This window comes from Solanum dulcamara, chromosome 7 (genome assembly GCF_947179165.1).
Source record: "Solanum dulcamara chromosome 7, daSolDulc1.2, whole genome shotgun sequence".
In the NCBI taxonomy this organism is placed as follows: domain Eukaryota; kingdom Viridiplantae; phylum Streptophyta; class Magnoliopsida; order Solanales; family Solanaceae; genus Solanum; species Solanum dulcamara.
In genome coordinates this window covers 14,693,181-14,713,907 of record NC_077243.1, presented here as the reverse complement: position 1 = coordinate 14,713,907, position 20,727 = coordinate 14,693,181, and the positions used below count along the sequence as shown (strand labels likewise).

General features: G+C 32.1%; 3 protein-coding genes across 3 annotated transcripts; 1 reads left to right on the top strand and 2 right to left on the bottom strand.

Moving 5' to 3' along the window:
* Positions 1-416: 416 nt before the first annotated feature.
* LOC129895224 (uncharacterized) lies at positions 417-1,268 on the bottom strand. Its single transcript, XM_055970904.1, has one exon. The coding sequence runs from the start codon at positions 1,047-1,049 to the stop codon at positions 657-659; it is 393 nt and encodes a 130-aa protein (XP_055826879.1). The 5' UTR covers positions 1,050-1,268; the 3' UTR covers positions 417-656.
* A 7,090-nt stretch (positions 1,269-8,358) lies between these two features.
* On the top strand, positions 8,359-9,543 carry LOC129896140 (uncharacterized). The gene is made up of 2 exons (XM_055971973.1): positions 8,359-8,673; positions 9,179-9,543. Exons 1-2 carry the CDS (start codon positions 8,563-8,565, stop codon positions 9,407-9,409), a joined length of 342 nt encoding a protein of 113 aa, XP_055827948.1. The 5' UTR covers positions 8,359-8,562; the 3' UTR covers positions 9,410-9,543.
* Positions 9,544-11,164: 1,621 nt separating this feature from the next.
* Positions 11,165-13,144, bottom strand: LOC129894780 (UNC93-like protein 1). The gene is made up of 2 exons (XM_055970423.1): positions 11,712-13,144; positions 11,165-11,606 (listed from the first exon to the last, which is right to left on the bottom strand). The coding sequence occupies exons 1-2, from the start codon at positions 12,884-12,886 to the stop codon at positions 11,351-11,353; spliced, it is 1,431 nt and encodes a 476-aa protein (XP_055826398.1). The 5' UTR covers positions 12,887-13,144; the 3' UTR covers positions 11,165-11,350.
* Positions 13,145-20,727: the final 7,583 nt, after the last annotated feature.

Genomic DNA, 20,727 nt, shown 5'->3' with positions numbered 1-20,727 from the left:
AGTTTGCTAGATGTCACAAAAGTATCCCTACCCAAACATCATACTGCAGTTTGTCCACACACAGCAAGCAGATCCGAAACAATAGAAAATTCTGGTGCATAAAGGCAGGCAGGTTCTTTAGAAACCTAGCAAGCCAATATCCCATACTTTCCTCAAAGGTTGAAGTCCAAACACACCTATTCGCCATAAGAACTTAAAAGGAGATGCAAAGCTACTGAAGACATGTAGACGGCGATCTTAACCTCAAAAATTAACTCATCTATCTCCTCATCAAATTTCTCACATATTGAGAATTCTCTTCCTTACTAAACCAGTTGGGCTCAGTTATATAAATCTTCTATATCTTTGTTCTCTGTTGTGACCAATAGCACTCCAACATATACTCTTTATACATCACACATTCATTTCAGGCTCTGTAAAAGAATTGTCTCAGGACTATAAAGGCAATTAAGACGGAAATTTCAAAGATCAAAGAAACAAGGAAGAGAAATATGTAAATCTCCTAAAATAGTATTACTCCAACAAAAAACAAGGACAATGTTAAAAACATCTAGCCGAATATTCCCCTCATACATACAAAAGATACAGGTATGTTATACAAAAAATCATCCTATATTTCTAACCCTAAATCAAGTAATCGAACGAAACCTGATCGATCATAAAAGCCCAAACAGTCCAACGAAACCAAGTAACACAAGCCAAACAATGTGAATCAACAATAGGGCTTGACCCGTAACCGCAGCAGAACCTCCGTTTCCCACCTCACAGATCCCTGATTTCACAACACGCACACCAGCACAATGTGCGTCGGGGCAGCCACACCAGTACGTCACGCCGTTAACCCCGCATACCGGGTCGGGTCGGAAGCAATTAATGGTGCAGGATTCTGACGGAGACGGCGTCGTGGGGCAAATGTCTTGGTTAACTTGTTCGGAAGGCAAAAGGAGCGGGATGATTTCATCTGAACGGACGGTGACCGGAAAGTAGACGACGGAGATGAACAGGAACACGACGAGAGGTTGAAAAGGAGAAATTCTAAGAAATTCCATGTTTCCTATGTTGGAATTTTTTAATATTTTTTTTCCGGCGAGCCTTTCTTAGAACAGAGAAGAAAAGCTCGCCTTTCTCTTTAAACAGAAAACCTAGTTGAAGAAATCGAAAAGCCGATAATTCAAATTTGGGGATTTCCGATGATCAAAGGAAAGTATTTTTTTGAAGAGAGAAAGAAAGGTAAATTTTCCTTTATTGTTACGACTCCGTCAAATTCTAAGTCTCTAAGCTGTTGAATCTGTGTAGACACGATTGGTTGATATCCTACCTGTACTACTGTTCACCTACCAACAAAAGCTGAGGTCATTTTTAATTACTCGTTTTGTCCATTTTTAACTGAGGTTAATTTGATTGATTTTTAAAATTTTAATTTAGAATTTAGATATTTTAAAACATATCTTAAATATTGGTTTAAATTTATACTCTCTTTATTTCACATTAATTGAATTTGCGAAGTAATGTATAAAAAAATATTCAAGGACATAATTTAAACCATACTTTTCATTATTTTCTTATGTAAAATCATAAATATAACTATACAAATAGTGTGATTTATTTCCTGAAAATTATAAAACTTTAATAAATGAAAGAAAAAATATAGAAAAAGTTTAACAAAAAAGAGTCAAAGTATTGGGTTATTTTGAGAATGGAATTGTTTTTAATAATACTCCCTTTTCTTGTTATGTATATTAAAAATACGTCTTTCAAAATAGTTGTCAATTTAAATAATTAAGAGAATTAATTATTTTTTTCAATTTTGTTTTTAATATTAATTATTTTAAAATTAAGAGACATATATATAAGTAAAAATTAATTAATTAATAAAATATATATTAATTAAACAACAATTCTAATTAATTTTTAAAAAAATTATATCAAATTTTATGATGATAATTAAAAATAGACAGAGGAAGTATGAATATTAGTCAATGGAATCACATGATAAATATTGAGCACAGAAAAAGAAAATCATTAACAAGGTGGACCTAACCCACCTAAAGTTAATATTCTTCTAATTTTCTTTTGCTTTTTGCTTCTTCTTTTTTTCTGGTTTTATTTTCTAACGGCAAATTTGCTAGTATCTTTTATTTGTGACAATTATTTGTAGCCATTGACAGGGTTGCCTAGGCTGGATTTTTTATGCAATGTATGGTTCTTTTATTGTGTTTTTTTCTTCATATTCTTTAACAGACACCTAAAGTTAATATATTTCTTTATTTAAAAGTTTAAATAAGACTTGTATTATTTATGACATAACAGGATAACTGTTACAAATTATTAGCAATTTGTAGCCCAATTTTATTTAACATTAATAGAGCAAAAAAAAATAGCACTAAATAGACTAAAAGTAATTAACAACATTTTTATAGATTCATTTTTTAAAACAACGTGCAACCAATCAACATTAATTAAGGAGACGTGGAATTAGTTTTTTCTTCCTTGTTTTTAGCTCCTGTAATTAAGGAAGTTAACTTTTCAGTTTTCTTAAAATTCTAAAACTCAATTTTATTATCAGTGTATTTTAAAAAAATATCCACGCAGTTCACAACCATATCAAGATATAGATGACATCTTTGATTGTTTTGATTTATTATAGTAGATAATGTAAGAGTAAAATAATTTTACCGATTATTCCATGGAAAAGATGATTATTACAACAGAAATCAATTTTTTTTCGATTGTATAATTATTGATTGTGTATAGGTAAAGTATTGAGTACTCATTTGATTATTAACTGTATACATGTAAATTTATGCTATCAGCTGTAGTATGTGCATATTCAAATATTTAGTAAAATGTGACTAGATATGGAATTGATTGATTTTTATACGAATGTATAAACAATCATGTATACATTGTCAATTGTGTATACATAGTATATTAAGTATTCATTAAATTATTATTTGTATACATTTAATTTTATGGTGTCGAATGCAATATATATGTATACATGTATGCATTAAAATAAGTATACATATTCATGTATCCAATGTATACATATTCATGTATTCATTCACTTAAAGTTTGAATACACTGAGTTGATTGATTTTTGCACAAATGTATGAATAATCATATGTATAGTTATCAATTTTGTTTGTACAAACCTTCGATTCCACAAATCAAGTACACCCAATTTTTTTGATAATGACGATGCAAGATTTTTAGAATGTGGAGTAAATACAGATTATCACAATGAGAAAACAACGGTTTGACATCATTATACATTGAGTGAGTTCAGATGTGGATGAGAAAAATCAGGCACAAAAGAAGCCAGAACCTAAATTTTAACCCAAAAAGAATTGAAAAATCTAATTCCACAAATGCCGAAATTCATAATTTAATGGATACGAGAAGTTGAAAAATTACGTATGAAAGAAGAATTTAAATAGATAATAATGGATATCCAAATTATTATATTAGATATGCATAAACAGAACAGATTCAGAAATTGAAGAGAAAATAACAATGGATAACCAAATTGTTATATTAGAAATGAAAACACAAAGAAAATTTAGGAATATAAGAGAACTTCTATGAAAGAAAAATTTTGATGGTATGAAAGATTTAAGAAGGAGAAAAAGGAGAGAAAAGGAAAACCGTTTCTCAAATTTAAAGAGAGAATATCAGAAAATTAGATCCACTTTTTAAGAATACAAAATGGGCTAATTCATGCCAAAATAAATATTAAAAAGCGTTTTAATGCCAAAAAAAATAATAAAAGAGAGCTATTTAATGCCAATTTAGTCTATAGTTTGTTATGCTATGCCCAATTTTTTCACCTAAATAGTTGGAAGAGCCCAAAAAACAGATTTTCTTCTTCTTTTCTTTATTTCCTTTCTCTCTCTTCCCCACACTTAATAACACCCTCTTTGAATGAACATTTGCATGTGGTTTCAAAATTTCGAGATAGTATATCACATATAAGTTATTATAACTTTTAATTTTCAAATAAGTGCCAACATAACTATTAAAAAAAATAAGTGAACCTTTTGAATATGTCAGAACGGCATGAAAATAAAGAAAAAAATATGAATCACACAAAATTGACTAGTTAAAGTACATTTCAATACTATAGCAATTATACAAATTACAAAATGTATTAACAAATATTTAGAATATAAACTCTACATAAAAGAAAATTCCATGAAGGAAAATGAAGTTCTGAAAATCAAAGGAAAAAGATTAATAGGAGAAAAAGGAGAGATGTGAATGTTAATTATTTCATACAATACTATTACTTAAAATCTTAATTATTGAAAAAATACATATTATAATTCATACTAATTGAGGGTTATTTATGACCTTTCCAAAACAAATACAATGGCCAACTCATTTTTAGGTGTTGATTTATGATTAAGAGCTAGTTTGGATTGACTTTTCAATTTAACTTATAATCCAAAATTCATAAGTTAGAATCTAACTTATGATTTTTGGCTTATTTGTCATTTTAGCTTTAAATTAAGTGTTTATAAGTATTATTTTTTAAAACTTAAAGTCTGTTTGGCATTATTGTTGGGAAGCTAAAATCACTTATTTTGACTATAAAACACTTATTTTGAATTATTAAGGCGTTTTGCCAATCAATAAAACTGCTTTTAAATGGAAGCATAAACAGTTTTTCTGTTGTTGGGAAGAAGCTAAAAGATTTTTCTTCTTAAAAAAAGTAGAGACAGAAAATTATTTTTATCAAGATCAAAATATCCCTGCCATATATACATATTTACCAATATATCCCTTCTATTTATTTATTTATTTTTGTGGTGAATTTTTGGTATGTAGTGATTTAATTTATGAAATGACTTTTATATTTATTTTATTTGATATATTTAATTATATTTAAATCATCAAGTTAATAGTATATCAAAATTTAATATATATTTTATTTATCTATGTATAATATGAATTTGAATATGTACATTTTAATTAATTAAAAAATTTAATAGATATTTAAAATAATTTCTCAATATAAAATAATTTAAATATTAAAAGTGCATTGATATTTATCTTATTTTTGTATTTTGACTCTCAAAAGCGCTTTTTTTAAAGAGATTAGCCAAACACAATTTATTTATCAAAAACTCTTTTTAAATGAATTAGTCAAACACAAATTATTTATTTATTTCAAAAGCACTTTTCTAAAAACGTATTTTTCAAAAAGTGCTTCTAAAATAAGCAATGTTTAGTAGCAATGCCAAATATGCTCTTACTCAAACACTATAAAATTGCTTTAAAATTATTTTAACTTAAAACATTTAAAATAAGTCAATTCAAACAAGCTCTAACTGAATTTATTATCTTATTTACGAAATGAAGGAGAACATAACTCTTTCCTAAACCCAAAAGGGTTAAGTAAAATTTACTTTTTTTAATTACTATACATTTTGCATGAACAATGATTATATGATATCATGAATCATGAGACTTGGGAGTTCAAGCAATTTGTGAAGAGATATGGGCATACAGTCAATCTATCATTAGCAGTACATTTGAACACTTGTACTCGTTAATGTCTCGTTATTTTAATTGTCTCATATTAGTTTGATATTTTTCTAAAGAAATATTTATTAGGGATTATTTTATTAAAATAATTTTATTTATTATGCTTTAAATTCTAAATTTAAATAGTAATATTTTGTGTAGTTATTTAATGGTAAAAATAATATTAGAAAAAAATAATAAATTTATCTTGATCATTTGCTATATTAGATAAGTAAAAAGAAATTATAAAATTATTTTTTAATATAAGGATCAACTAAAATGAAATGAAGAAAATAGGTGTTATAGTTTACGTTTAGCTTGTTAGCAGGATCCGGGGAAAGAATAGGGAAGGTTATTTCACTATATTTTTTACCAGGGACAGGGCCTACCACAAGAATATTTTTTTTATTGGGGCGATAGCTCTGAAAAGACAAATTGCCAATCTTTTCTTTCATCTCGGGAGAAATACGATTGGGAGGTTACGAGTATTACTATTTTTATTCAAGAGATCTCACTGAGGAGAATTTTCTAAGTTGGCTTTTAGTTGAGACGGGTAGCTAATTTGGGAATCTACTCAATTTTTTTTCAAAATTAACATTACTATAAGAGTAAACTCAATCGAATAAAATCCTACTCTAATCATATATCATCATATATTATTAAAAGTTGAAAGTTTCAAAGTGCAAAGTTGAATTACTATTTTATTTATATTCTAAAAAACATATCTAATTAATTAAATATAAATAATATCATATAGATTATACTAAATACTAAAAGTGGAAGGTGTTAAGTCAAAAGTTGAAGAATATGATAATGAAAAGATCATGGTTTCAAGATCCTTTATTTCTAAAAATTAAATTTTAAAATTCTTATCTTTTCATTTTCTCATATTAACTGAAGGAAAAAGTTGGTCTTGCAAACTGTTGAGGATATAATTAAATTATAAAAGCGTACTCTCTCTAATAGCTCAAGCTTTTAGATAAGATAGTCACACACTTTAACATGGTATCAGAGCAGACAGAGGTCCTGAGATCCAATCCCGCCCGCCACCTATATCAAAAATAATAATCATGTGCTTGGCCCATGAAACAAAATCAGGTCTGTATGTGAGGGGGCGTGTCGAGAATATAATTAAATTATAAAAGTATGTTCTCTTTAATAGCTCAAGCTTTTAGATAAGATGGTCACATACTTCAACACAAACTATAAATTAAGACATTGGACAATATCAGATAAATCATAAAAAATGATAGTGTTCGATTGTTGATTTCAAAGTTTCTTCTTTTATTTGATTCCTTCTTCATTTATGCATTACCATGTTTATTTGTATTTATGTTTGTCATTTTTATCCTCTCTCAAATTTGATGGCATCATAATATAACAATAATTATATGTTATAAGTTCGATGATTCATTATATTTGTTTAGTAAGAGTTGCACGTTCTCAGAGACTAGTAAGTTAATAAGAAGAACACAATTATAGTTTTGGAGTAGTAATTGTAATACTTTAATTACTGAATTACAATAGAAAATAGTTATAACAAATAATTAAGGATAGAGATAAGAATGGAGATGGAACAATTCTTATGCTTGCTACTCAACCTGAATTCCAAATTAACAAAGCCCTAATTGCTTGTTCTCAGCCCAAAAGCTCCTGTCAGCCCAATTATTACTTGTGTGACGTTGATAGCCATATTGGGTGGGACTTCATTCATAACGTAATATCTAGAAGGCATTTCCATATTTACATCACATTCTTCTTTATGTACGTTTAACTTCACATTTCTGAGCAAAAGAGCATAGGGAAATGGAGAGTTTAATGTTCGTTTTGGAGTGTGTTTGGTGTTGCATTTTTATCTCCTTTTTTACTAAATAGTTTTAGAATATTAGGTCATATATATTTTATTTTATTTTTTGTTCCCATTTGGTGTCCAATATCTGCATTGGAGTCCGATAAAATTTAAATTTGCACTGAGAAGTCACACATTGTGGGAGACCTTTAATTAAAGATGAATGAATATTTACCACTACCCTTGTTGGTCATATACATTTCTACTTGAAGGGGGTAAATGTGGTTTGAAATCGTCAAACATAGACCACTTGTATATGTCAAAAGTCTAGTCTTATTATACCATTATTATCTGAATCTGTTGCATCAAGAGTAACATGAATCTCACAAGTTTGAAGTGAGGATTGATTTTTTTTCTCATCAAACGTTAAATTTATTGTGTGCCAACAGCACGTTGGATGATTGTATTGAATGACCGTAACAGAGAATTGTTTAATCTGCTAACATTAGTTACTCCCTCCATTTCAATTTATATGTCAAAAATTTATTTAGTCCGTTCCAAAATAATGATAGCTTTTTAAATTTAAAAATACTTTAAGTTTTACTTTTAATGAGAAATACTTGATAGTCATACAAATAATATGGAGTGTTTAATAAGATAATAAATTTAAAAAATCTTATGAAATTATGACATATTTCAAAAGTGTGTCCATCTTTCATAGTGTAAGCTTGTTTAAATTAGTGGAGGGAGTATTATTTAAAACATAGACTAATATCCAATAAGATATGGGCACCGTCCATGCCAAAACAGAAAATGAAGTGGCTATTATTTTTTGTCGAACAAAAGATATGGACATCGTATTTTTCATATTATAAGGTGAAACAAGAAAGTTATAATAAATAAGATCGATATTTGCCTGTTAATTATTGCCATCTCAGCTTTCTCCGTCATGTGACAATGAATAATATTCAACGCATGTTTGTAACGAACTATACAACGTCGAGGCCTCCCACTTTCAATTCTTTACAAATTGTCCACAAACAGGGCGCGCATGTTTCGACGATACACCAATAAATTAGGCAATCCTTCCAATTTTTCTATAAAAACCTCTTCATTTCTTTAACTTCAAACATAAAAAAAAATTTAAAAAAACGACAAGCCTCACTTTGATTCCTATTAATATTTTTCTCAATCGCATTTTCTTGTCCATCTCCTCTTAGCTCGCAAAAGCTCAGACAGTAGTCATGGGAGCCTGTGCGAGCAGACCTAAGGATTTGGATAAAGAGTTGGCCCCTGCCCCTGTCGAGGAGCCTGTCACTCCTAAAAAGACCGAGCAGGAGACCCCTGCTCCTGAGGTATATATAAATTTTTATACTATTATGTCAGTTTCACCTATTGTATAGCAGGATAATCATATCATCATTTGATTGCATTTCACGAAAAAATAAAATAAAATGAAACATCGAATTAAGTTGTGTTTAATTGTGTTGTTTTGCTCCTAGAGCATAATGGGTGGAGAAATTAATTGATCTATCGGACTCTAAAAAAACAAAGTACGTCCTATTCTGAAATTAGAAATTTGTTGATTTTCAAAAGCTAAATTTGATGCTACTTTAATACAAGGACCAATGTTCATCATTGAAAGGCGTCATATTATAGTATGTGTCAATAAACATGAGTACATACATATCTAATCACTTTTTATATGGAACCATAACTCAGCAATATAGGGTCCAAATTCATATAGTTTAATCCAATTTATTTAAGATTGAGGCGTGCTAAAATAGTATTTTATCTTAATTCTTTTTGTTATGAACATAATCTGTTTCAGTCCTCTTACCAAACTTTCTTATAACTCAGGAGAAGAAGGATGGGGAGGAGACTAAAACGGAAGAGCCTTTGGTAGATGTGTCAGAACCAGCACCAGAGGCTCCCAAGATTGAGGAAGTAACCGCCACCGCCGCGGCCACCGAGGAGGTGAAGCCGGCAAAGGAGGAGGAGACGACTGAGGAAGCCCAAGTTGAGGCTGTCAAGGAACAGCCAGCAGAGGAGGAGGAGGTTGAAGAGACCCCCAAAGCTGTTGCCCAATAAACAATAAAAAAAAAAAAAAAAAAAAACAATCCTTAACACTCCTCTGTTAATTTTCTTTTGCATCTAATTTTTGTTATGTCACATATTCAAATGTTTTGCTAGTTTTTTAATTTATTGTGGCTCATGTAGTAAAAGAAACAAATAAATAAATAAATAAGAAATTCCAAAGATGTCTGTCCTTTACTTTTTATTTGTCTATCCAATTTACTGCTATGGATTTATTTCAAATATTTGACGAGTTAATTAGATTCCATAATCACAGATATCACCCATTAATCTTTCACTTTCTGACAAAATGATAATTTAACAGCACGTTATCCTGTTTTTCATACCCAAGTTAAAACTTAAATATTGTGGAGAATATGATCTGTGAGGATTAAGTTCGGCGGGGAAATTGAGGTACAATTATTGTTATGAAAGAACACAACAAAATTAAATCTGTCTATTACTAGCACTTTGCTTCAACTTATTTTTTTCTTTTGATTTTTCACCTAGTGTTCGGTGTCCACATTGAACTTTCGATTAAATTCAAATGGCACACTACAGAGTTCATTTGGTGGTGACGCTTCCAACAGAATTTTCTCCATATACAAGATTGGAACTCAAAACCTCTGATCCATTGCACCACAATCGATGATGGTACCTGCTTCCAAATACTTATCAGTAGGCCTGCAAAAAGACCTTTTCAGTACTAGTAGTATATGCTCAAACAACCTTTTCCAATACATGTTAGGGCTGGATTGAGAAAAATTCTTGAAAGGTTAGGGAAGAAATTAAGGTTCTATTAATATGTCAAACAACGGTAGAACTAAAATTTTATTAAAGGATTTCAAAATATAAGAAAATAAATATACGAAAGAGTAGAGAAGATCCAATATTTACTACATATAATATGTGTAACATAATTTCAATCTTAGATACAGAATAATATTTTGATAGGAATTCGAATGAACTCTTTGACCTTTCTTTGACCTTAGCTCTGTCCCTTGTCAGACTTTTAGACATTGACAAGATCTTCTTAAGATTCAGCCACAGCATAGTGAACATGACACTTTGTTCCGTATTCAATCAGAAAAGAAATCCCAAGGCCAGTATCACACGTTGTCAAAGTGTACACTCTTCATCAAACTATATATAACACCCAACAATATGAACACTGAAATCAGATTGCTGCATCATGTATCATAAGGCATGTTATACATACCACCTAATTATTCTCCTCAATCTTGGGAGGAGCTACTCACAAGATGATCGGTCAGCCATTAGGCGGTAAGCTCCGCTCCGGGGCCTCGTATACAACGCAGTCCCACTATGGGGCTAGTAGTTGTCGGTAAATAGATAAACCTTATCCTATAAGAAAAAATGAATAGCGCTCAATTAGAACATTAAAACAGGACTAAATTGGTCCTAGCTGCTCCTAGGGCAGATCAGTGGAAGAAGAGAAAAGTCTCGATTGCAGAAAAGAATATGAAGAAGTGTAGTTTGTTCGAGAAATTCTAATTAATCATTTTATCTTTGTACCAATTCACATCAACCCAATAATGTAACAGTCGCGTTGTATTCCTCATCACCACGCAAGAAGTTCGTAGAAACTGGTATAAGCCAGCAGAATATTGAATTTACCAATGTGTATTTGTTCGTGGATACACTATAATATTTGGAATCAATCTTTTAAGATAGCCGCCCAATGTATTATTAGACTCTAGGGAAAGGAAATTGAGCAAACAGTTTAAAGTCTATACTATTTGGAGGTACTAGCTAGAAAGCAACCTTGTCATTTCCTTGTGCAAAATAAATGACAAAAAGTACATACATTTTTGGAGCACGTAAGAATATTGAAAAAAAAAATTAATTACTAGAGAATGAAGACGATTAAACATACATTAACAAAGACTAAATTATACTGTGGTTAATGGTCCACACAATTCACAGTTCTGTAATCTATTCCTTATTGGGCTTGTCCACTGTAGTACTAATGTCTCGGTTTGAAGGAATGGCAACCTCCTTAGTTGCTCCCTCTTCATCTTTGTTGTCATCCTTCACAGCTAATACTACAAGAGCTACCAGTAATGGAAAACTAATGGTGGTTAATGCCCAATTCGTGATAAGCTGGTTCATGAATGCGACATAATGTGAATCGACTTGCCAAGCAACGGCTCCCCCTGCACTTTGTATTCCTTTATAGAAGCCAGTATACCTGTGAATACAACAGATAAACAATCCAATTTTAACCAATACTCATAACCAATTCTATTCCTCACAAGCATAACGGATGAATTGAAATCAGTATATGAAAATTTACCTGCTGAGAACCTCGGAATCATCTGCCAAGGCTCCTATGACCCAATAGACCATGCTCTGAAACATGGCATCGAGTAATCCATAACTAAAATACAACACGAATGGACCTGCAAATTTAGAACCATCCTTGAAATCAAGTAGCACTATGTAATGAGGTACATCATCATGGGAATATGTAAGCTGTTTCACGAATCCTCCGCCCCAAATTGCTGTTGAAAGCAGGCCAACAACAATAATACCAACCAATCCCCTAGCCTTCCTGCTCTTAAAACTGTAGTCCATTATGAACCCGATGAACACCGAACCAATCATCTGTGCCCCCCAATAGAACACATTGTTCAAACCCCTTGTCCTCAAATTGAACAACACCCCATTAACATTATTGAACTGGTAAGTATAGAAGAAGTTACTAGCCCACGAAGCTGGAACCATCAACAACATCTTCCAGTTCCCGAACAGTTTGAGAATTTGTATTAATTCCACGGACACACTGGAGTACTTAATATTAGTACACGTTGAACCATCGTTCCTAACAACCTTACTTGGATGCAAAATCGCTAAAGAAAGAAACGTTCCAATGGCCATGAAGACCATAAATCCAATATATGTACCATCATTAACAGAGGCCGCGGTAGTACTATTATAGTTGGAGACAAAAGGAATAAGACCACCAATAACACCACCCATGTTGAAAATACTCCAGAACATAGAGATATAAGTACCTTTCCTGTCATGTGGTGGGTACGAGGTCATAATAGCTCCCTGGGCAGCCCAGAGAAGGCCGGCGCCAACACCAAGGAGGCCGCCGGCCACTACAACAAATGCTTGATGCTTATGGTGATTGTAGTAAAGAAAAGAGCCAGCATACAATATATAAGTTGAACACCCACAAAAAAGAGTCTTTTGTGGACCTAAAATGTTGTAAATTCCACCACCCAATATCCCAAAAATAGCGAAAGCTGTGTAGAGTGCGGTGTTGGCGTTGTTAGACGCCGTGTGGTCGACTTGACCACCACCACCCATTCCAGAGAGGGCATTGAACATCCCTGGACAACAAAAACACACCAATCCAATCAAACCAACCTGAACAAGTGGCGAATTGTACCTGAAAATTGAATTGTTCGTAGGTGAATTGGTTAACCCATTTCCAGTTTCTTCATCTCCGTAAGAACCCATAACGTTGTGGCCTGTGGGGGTTTCCAATTACACGAATCAAATCAAAAATGAGAAAAGTGGATCCTCAAATCTCCGATTTTTTAAGAATGATAGAACAGTGGTTGAATTAAATTGGGAACTTTGGAAGCAAGGATTGAATGAATTGAAATACTTGCTGTTTTTGTTGAAGGGCAAGTTTAATTAAGATTCTTTTTATAGTGTGTCATACTCATAATACTAATTGTGATTTGCTGGGCATTTTAAAATTAACAACTGAGCCTCGGGAAGATAGAATTCGATTGATAATTGGATTAAAATGGGTGCCCCGCTGGCTATACAGGTAATTACGAATAGTTTAAAGTTAATCCTTATTATTATTATTATTAACAAAATGGTCTCCAATTGTTACGGCTAATTTGATTCCGATGTTTCACAATGGCCCTAACCCACAAGTTGAATATTCATTAATGACTTTTTGTCATTTGTCGATGAGTACCACGTTTGTATAGAGCAACGACAATAAATTTAGAGTAAAAAAATGATGTGTATGTAATTTTATTTTTATTTTTGTGGAGATAAAGAGGATGACTATAAATCGGAAGGAGCAATGATTTGTAAATAGTCAAAGGTTTTTTTAAAAAAAATGTTTCATTATGGCAGGCCTGCCCAGTATGAGATTCTATTATAACTTTTTATTGGATTAACTTTTAGGAAAGAGTTGATAAAAAAGTGATGAAATTCCTCGAAGACAGAATATTGAATTTTATAAGTGGAATATATAATGCTCCCTCTGTTTCTATTTACTTTGATAAGTAATTAGGAAATAATTGACAAGCACATTTTTACGTCGTTCCTTTGTTATGATTAAAAGGAATCCTAAATGTTCCTAAGAATTATAATTTTCAACTTCTTTAACCAAATGTCTTTTTTATTCCAATATTACACAGTAGACGGATTGATAAAAGGAGGGGGAAGGAGAGTAAATATTTCGGACCTTCCACTAACATGATACTTCATTTAGAATAAAATTTTATAAATTTAGAAATTTCATAAAAAATATTATAAATTTGTGATAGATATTTATAAAAAAATATAATCAACTCTCTCAATAATAATAGTGTCACATGAAGCGAGACTAAGAAATACAAGATTAGAGAGTTTGCCAAGTAAACTACCCCTCAACTTCTCTCAATAAAATATTTAGCTTTCATATCATTTTCATACTATCTTTTGTCATTCATAAATTTAGGACCTGATAATTAAGATCAACTTAACTATTTTCCCCCTTTTGGCTACTTATTAGGAATTACTAATTAAGATCTACTCCTTTTCTTTTCTATATGAGCCATCTTTTGTGATATTATGATAAATTTGTTAGGTATATTGTTTATTCAATGTTTTAAGTACTACCTACTTACCTATTTTCCCTTGTTTTGATACTAATTACTATGAATTAAGTCCCACACTCTTTTTCTTTTCTTTTTTCTATTTGTGCCAGCATTTGTGATATTTTGGTATATTTGTTACGTCTTTTAATGCTCTGATTTTATTTTATTTTGATAGTCAAAACCTACTTCCTATTTATCCATTTGTGTAATCTTTTGTAATGTTTTCTTAATTCTGTTGGGTAGATTAGGGTTGTTCATAGTTATGGTTTTAAAAAAATCAAATTAAATTGTATCGAATCAAATCTAAAAAAATCGATAATTGGTTTGACTTGTTTTAAATTTTGAAAATCGATATCATTTGGTTTGATTTTGATTTTGATTTTATTAAAAAAACGCAAAAATAACCAAACAAAACCAAAAAATTATATATATTAATTTTGTAATTATTTATATATTATTCATAAATAAAATATAAATATCTGTTAAATTTTAATTAACTTTAACTCTTTAACTTTACCATTTCTCAAGCCAAACAATAACATTTTAGCCTAACTATTAAATTTCTAAGTCCATCAAAATCTATTACTTTAGACTTTACCTATCGTACCTCACATTAGATAGTCACACTTTCTCTTTTCTGTTGATTATCACTTTATTCATGTAATAATCATTCTAATATTGCTTAATTGAATTCACAATAGTTTTCATGTGGATTATTTATGTACTAGATGTCTGTGTCTATTGAGATACGTATGCCCTCAACAAACTTATTACTTTCAAACCGATGATAACCAAATAGGACGATTATTTTTTGGGTTTGGCTTAAAAATTTAAAAACCGACTAAATTGATTTTGTTTTAATTTTAATAAACAATCGATTCAAATTGAACCATGATCATCCCTAGTGTAGATAATTGCCTAATGCTATCATTTTTTTTAAATCAACTCAATTAGATTACATATATAAAATTGATAAAATGAATTAAGAAAATATAAAGCTTATTTTCTGCCCCATTTCACACATTTTACATGCTATTTCTTAATTTCTTTAACTCTATTACCTTTGACATTTTATAAAAAGTGTCAGATAAATAGCGCAAAAGTTTAGAAAAAACAAGAGATCCATAACGTAAAAAGTGTTACAAATATTAGTGGATGTTAGGTGAATTTTTTTTTATATAAGTGGGGCCCACTGATAAGTGGGCAACCCACTGATTTCCTCTCCTTTTAGCCTATTTTCTTGCCTATAAATTGAAGGCGTATAGGTGAATTGAAGAGTGCATCGAAATAAAAACATTTGCTACTTTACTCTTCTGCTCATTTCTCCTATATCTTTGTTCTCCTCTTAATCTTTTATTTGTTCTGTTGCCAATTTAATTTACAACACGTTATCAGCACGAGGCTCTGGCTATTTGTTTTTAAAGGTAACAAAAAGCGGTAAGAATTTTATTTAATTTTCTTTTCATAAAATGGCAAATATTTCAAAAATTGAATTTGTTGCTTTGGATATCTCTGAAAAGATTACTCCTCATGGGCACTAGATGCCGAAATTCATCTTGAATCGATGGGTCTGGCAGACACCATCAAAGATGATAACACGGCATCTAGTCAAGACCGTGCAAAAGCTATGATTTTCCTCCGCCACCATCTTGACGAGGGTCTTAAATTACAATATCTTACATTAAAAGATCCCTTGAAATTGTGGAAAAATTTAAAAGAAAGGTATGACCACCTGAAGTTGGTCATGCTTCCACAAGCACGTTATAACTGGTTAAATCTGAGACTGATGGACTTTAAAAATATAACTGAATATAATTCTGCTTTATTTAGAATTATAGCTCAGTTAACTTTATGCGGAGATGAAATCACGGAACAAGATAAACTTGAAAAAACATACTCCACATTTCCACCCGCGAATATGCTCCTGCAGCAGCAATATCGCGAAAAAGGCTTTACAAAATATTCTGAATTATTATCTCACTTACTTATTGCTGAACGTCATAATGAATTATTAATGAAAAATCATGATAGTCGGCCCGTTGGTTCTTTGCCACTCCCTGAAGTGAATCAGGCAAATTCTAACCAACGAGAAAGAGGCCATGGCCCCAGTCGTGGTCGTGGTCGTGGCCGTAGTCAAAGAAGAATTTTTAATCATGATGCTCGGCTGGCACCGAGAAATAACCAGCAATATAAAAGGCAGGGTAAAAAGCCAGAAGCTTTACCGAAGAATAATTCAGAAACAATATGTCATAGATGTGGAGGTGTGGGGCACTGGTCGCGGATTTGCCGGTCATCAAAACGCTTGGTTCAGCTATATCAGGCATCGTTAAAGAGGGCAGAAAATAATCCAGAGACAAATTTTATCTCTGAGGACAATATTGAGCCCATGCATCTGGATGTAGCTGATTTCTTTAATTTTCCAGAAGTAAATATGAATGTTGATAAGCCCGATAATATTTAAACAATTCTCTTTGTTGTTGTATGTATTAAAAATTATGTTTGTATTTTTCTAGATTCATGTAATAAAATAAAATTTTGTATAATAAATTATGTATTAATTATAATATTTACTTTCTTTCTTTGTGAAGAAAATATGGAAATGCCTCAAATCTTGTTTGGATCAATAATAAATCACGAGGATATTTGTGTAATTGATAGTGGAACAACTCATGCTATATTTAAAGACGAGAAATATTTTTCCAATTTACTTAGAAGAAAAGCTAATGTTACTACAATTTCTGGTAATTCAAAAATGATAGAAGGCTCCGGAAGAGCTACTATAATTCTACCTAAGGGGACAAAAATTGTTATAGAAGATGCACTATTTTCTTCTAAATCCCCAAGAAACTTGTTAAGTTTTAAAGATATCCGCAGAAATGGATATCATGTTGAGACATTAAATGAAATGAATATTGAATATCTTGGTATAACCAAGAGTGTCTCAGGCCAGAAATATATTTTGGAAAAATTACCAACTCTGTCATCTGGTCTATATTATGCAAAAATTAGTGCAATTGAAGCAAATATGATCGTAAACCAGAAGTTTACTGATCCAAATATATTTGTGTTATGGCATGATCGAATAGGTCATCCTTGATCAATAATGATGAGACGAATTCTTGAAAATTCAACTGGACATCCTTTAAAGAACCAGAAGATTCTTACAAATGATGAATTTTCATGTGCTGCTTGTTATCAAGGCAAATTAATTGTCAGGCCATCTACCCTGAAGGTTGGCATCGAATCTCCTGGATTTTTAGAGCGTATACATGGAGATATATGTGGACCTATTCATCCACCAAGTGGATTGTTTAGATATTTTATGGTCCTAATAGATGCATCATCTAGATGGTCTCATGTGTGCCTATTATCATCTCGCAACCTGGCGTTTGCGAAGTTGTTAGCACAAATAATAAGATTGAGAGCGCAATTCCCAGATTATCCAATTAAGACCATTCGCCTTGATAATGCTTGAGAATTTACATCCCAAGCATTTAATGATTATTCCTTATCAATTGGGATAAAAATTGAACATCCTGTTGCTCATGTTCATACTCAAAATGGCCTTGCAGAGTCATTTATAAAGCGCCTACAATTGATAGCAAGACCTCTACTAATGAAAACAAATTTGCCAATTACTGTTTGGGGTCATGCTATTTTACATGCAGCAGCACTTGTACGTCTCAGACCGACACATTATAATAAATACTCTCCGTCACAATTAGTATTTGGTCATGAACCAAATATAGCCCATTTAAGAATTTTTGGTTGTGCGGTGTACGTGCCTGTAGCACCACCACAACGTACAAAAATGGGCCCTCAACGAAGGTTGAGCATATATGTTGGGTTTGACTCACCCTCCATAATTCGATACCTTGAACCGTTGACTGGAGATTTATTCACTGCTCGATTTGCAGATTGTCGATTTGATGAAACAATTTTCCCGCCATTAGGGGGAGAGAAAAAGGAACCCGAAAAAGAAAAAGAAATTGCGTGGAAAGTTTCATCACTATCACATTTTGATCCACGTACCCGCACATGTGAACAGGAGGTCCAGAAGATCATCCACTTGCAGAAAATAGCAAATCAAATGCCAGATGCATTTACTGATTTGAAACGGATAACTAAGTCACATATCCCTGCAGTGAATGTACCTATCCGGATTGATGTCCCAAAAGGACCATCTACAAGTATCATAGCTTCTGAATCCCAAACACGCCAGAAGCGTGGTAGACCGTTGGGTTCAAAGGATAAAAATCCTAGAAAGAGAAGCGTGAGAAATAATAAAGATGATACTACAATAGAACCTCCTGAAGAAGGTCAAGATTTGAGTAATCCTGATATTCCTGAAGAAATCAGTGAACCCGAGACTCAAGTAAATGAAGAACTTTCAATAAATTCTTTCGGTGATGAGATAAATTTAGATCGATCTAAAATCACGGTTGATAATGTTTTTGCATATAATGTTGCACTTAATCTCATGCAAGATAGTGAAAGTCTTGAGCATAAATCCGTCGAAGAATGTCAACGTAGATGTGATTGGCCAGAATTGCAAAAGGCAATTCAATCAGAATTAGACTCACTTGCTAAACGTGAGGTTTTTGGACCTGTAGTCCAAACCCCTGAAGGTGTAAAACCAGTTGGCTATAAATGGGTTTTTGTTAGAAAACGAAACGAGAGAAATGAAATTGTAAGATATAAGGCACGCCTTGTTGCACAAGGATTCTCTCAAAGACCCGGAGTCAACTATGAAGAAACATATTCACCGGTTATGGATGGAATAACATTTCGATATCTCATCAGTTTAGCTGTACATAAAAATCTTGAAATACACCTAATGGATGTGGTTACAGCTTACCTTTATGGTTCACTTGATAATGAAATTTACATGAAAATCTCAGAAGGATTAAAATTGCCTGAAGCATGTAAAAAGTCTCGGGAAGTATACTCAATAAAACTCCAAAGATCATTATATGGTCTGAAACAATCAGGGCGTATGTGGTATAATCGCCTAAGTGAGTACTTAATAAATGAAGGTTATATTAATGATGTTATTTGTCCATGTGTTTTTATTAAGAAAACGGAATCAGAGTTTGTTATACTCGCCGTTTATGTTGATGACATAAATCTCATTGGAACCCCTGTAGAGGTCCAAAAGGCAATTGAGTATCTAAAGAAAGAATTTGAAATGAAAGACCTTGGAAAGACAAAACTTTGTCTAGGTCTGCAAATTGAATATTTAGCAGACGGAGTTTTTGTCCATCAATCTGCCTACACTGAGAAAATCTTAAAAAGATTTTACATGGACAAAGCACATCCATTAAGTACTCCAATGATTGTTCGATCAGTTGAAGTGGAAAAAGATCAATTTCGACCTCCAAGAGAGGATGAAGAAATTCTTGGTCCTGAAGTACCATATCTTAGTGCTATTGGTGCACTTATGTATCTTGCTAACGCAACTAGGCCTGATATAACATTTTCTGTTAATTTGCTAGCAAGGTATAGTTCATCCCCAACGCGAAGGCATTGGAACGGTATCAAACATATTTTGCGATACCTGAAGGGTACTATTGATATGGGTTTGTTTTATACTAACAAAGGTTACGCAGACCTTATTGGTTATGCATATGCAGGTTATTTATCAGACCCACATAAAGCTCGATCTCAGACAGGTTATCTGTTTACACACGGAGGGACTGCTATATCATGGCGATCTACAAAATAGTCCATTGTTGCTACTTCTTCAAATCATGCTGAAATAATAGCAATTCATGAAGCAAGTAGAGAATGTGTGTGGTTGAGATCGATGATACAGTTCATCAAAGAAAGATGTGGTCTGGAAAATAATGTTAAAGTACCCACAATTATATTCGAAGACAATGCCGCGTGTATAGCTCAATTGAAAGGTGGCTTCATAAAAGGAGACAGAACGAAACACATTTCACCAAAATTATTCTTCACACATGATCTTCAGAAGAACGGTGAAATTGATGTACAACAAGTTCGTTCAAGTGATAATCTTGCAGATTTATTCACAAAGGCATTACCAACATCAACTTTTGAGAAGCTAAGGCATAAGGTTGGAATGCGCCGTCTCCAAAATATCAAATGAAGTTTTCATCAGGGGGAGTAAAATACGCGCTGCACTCTTTTTTCCTTAACCAAGGTTTTGTCCCACTGGGTTTTCCTGGTAAGGTTTTTAATGAGGCAGCAATCAAGGCGTATTACCAAATATGTAGATACAACATCTATGGAAGCACATTACACGTGTACATCCAAGGGGGAGTGTTACAAATATTAGTGGATGTTAGGTGAATTTTTTTTTTATATAAGTGGGGCCCACTGATAAGTGGGCAACCCACTGATTTCCTCTCCTTTTAGCCTATTTTCTTGCCTATAAATTGAAGGCGTATAGGTGAATTGAAGAGTGCATCGAAATAAAAACATTTGCTACTTTACTCTTCTGCTAATTTC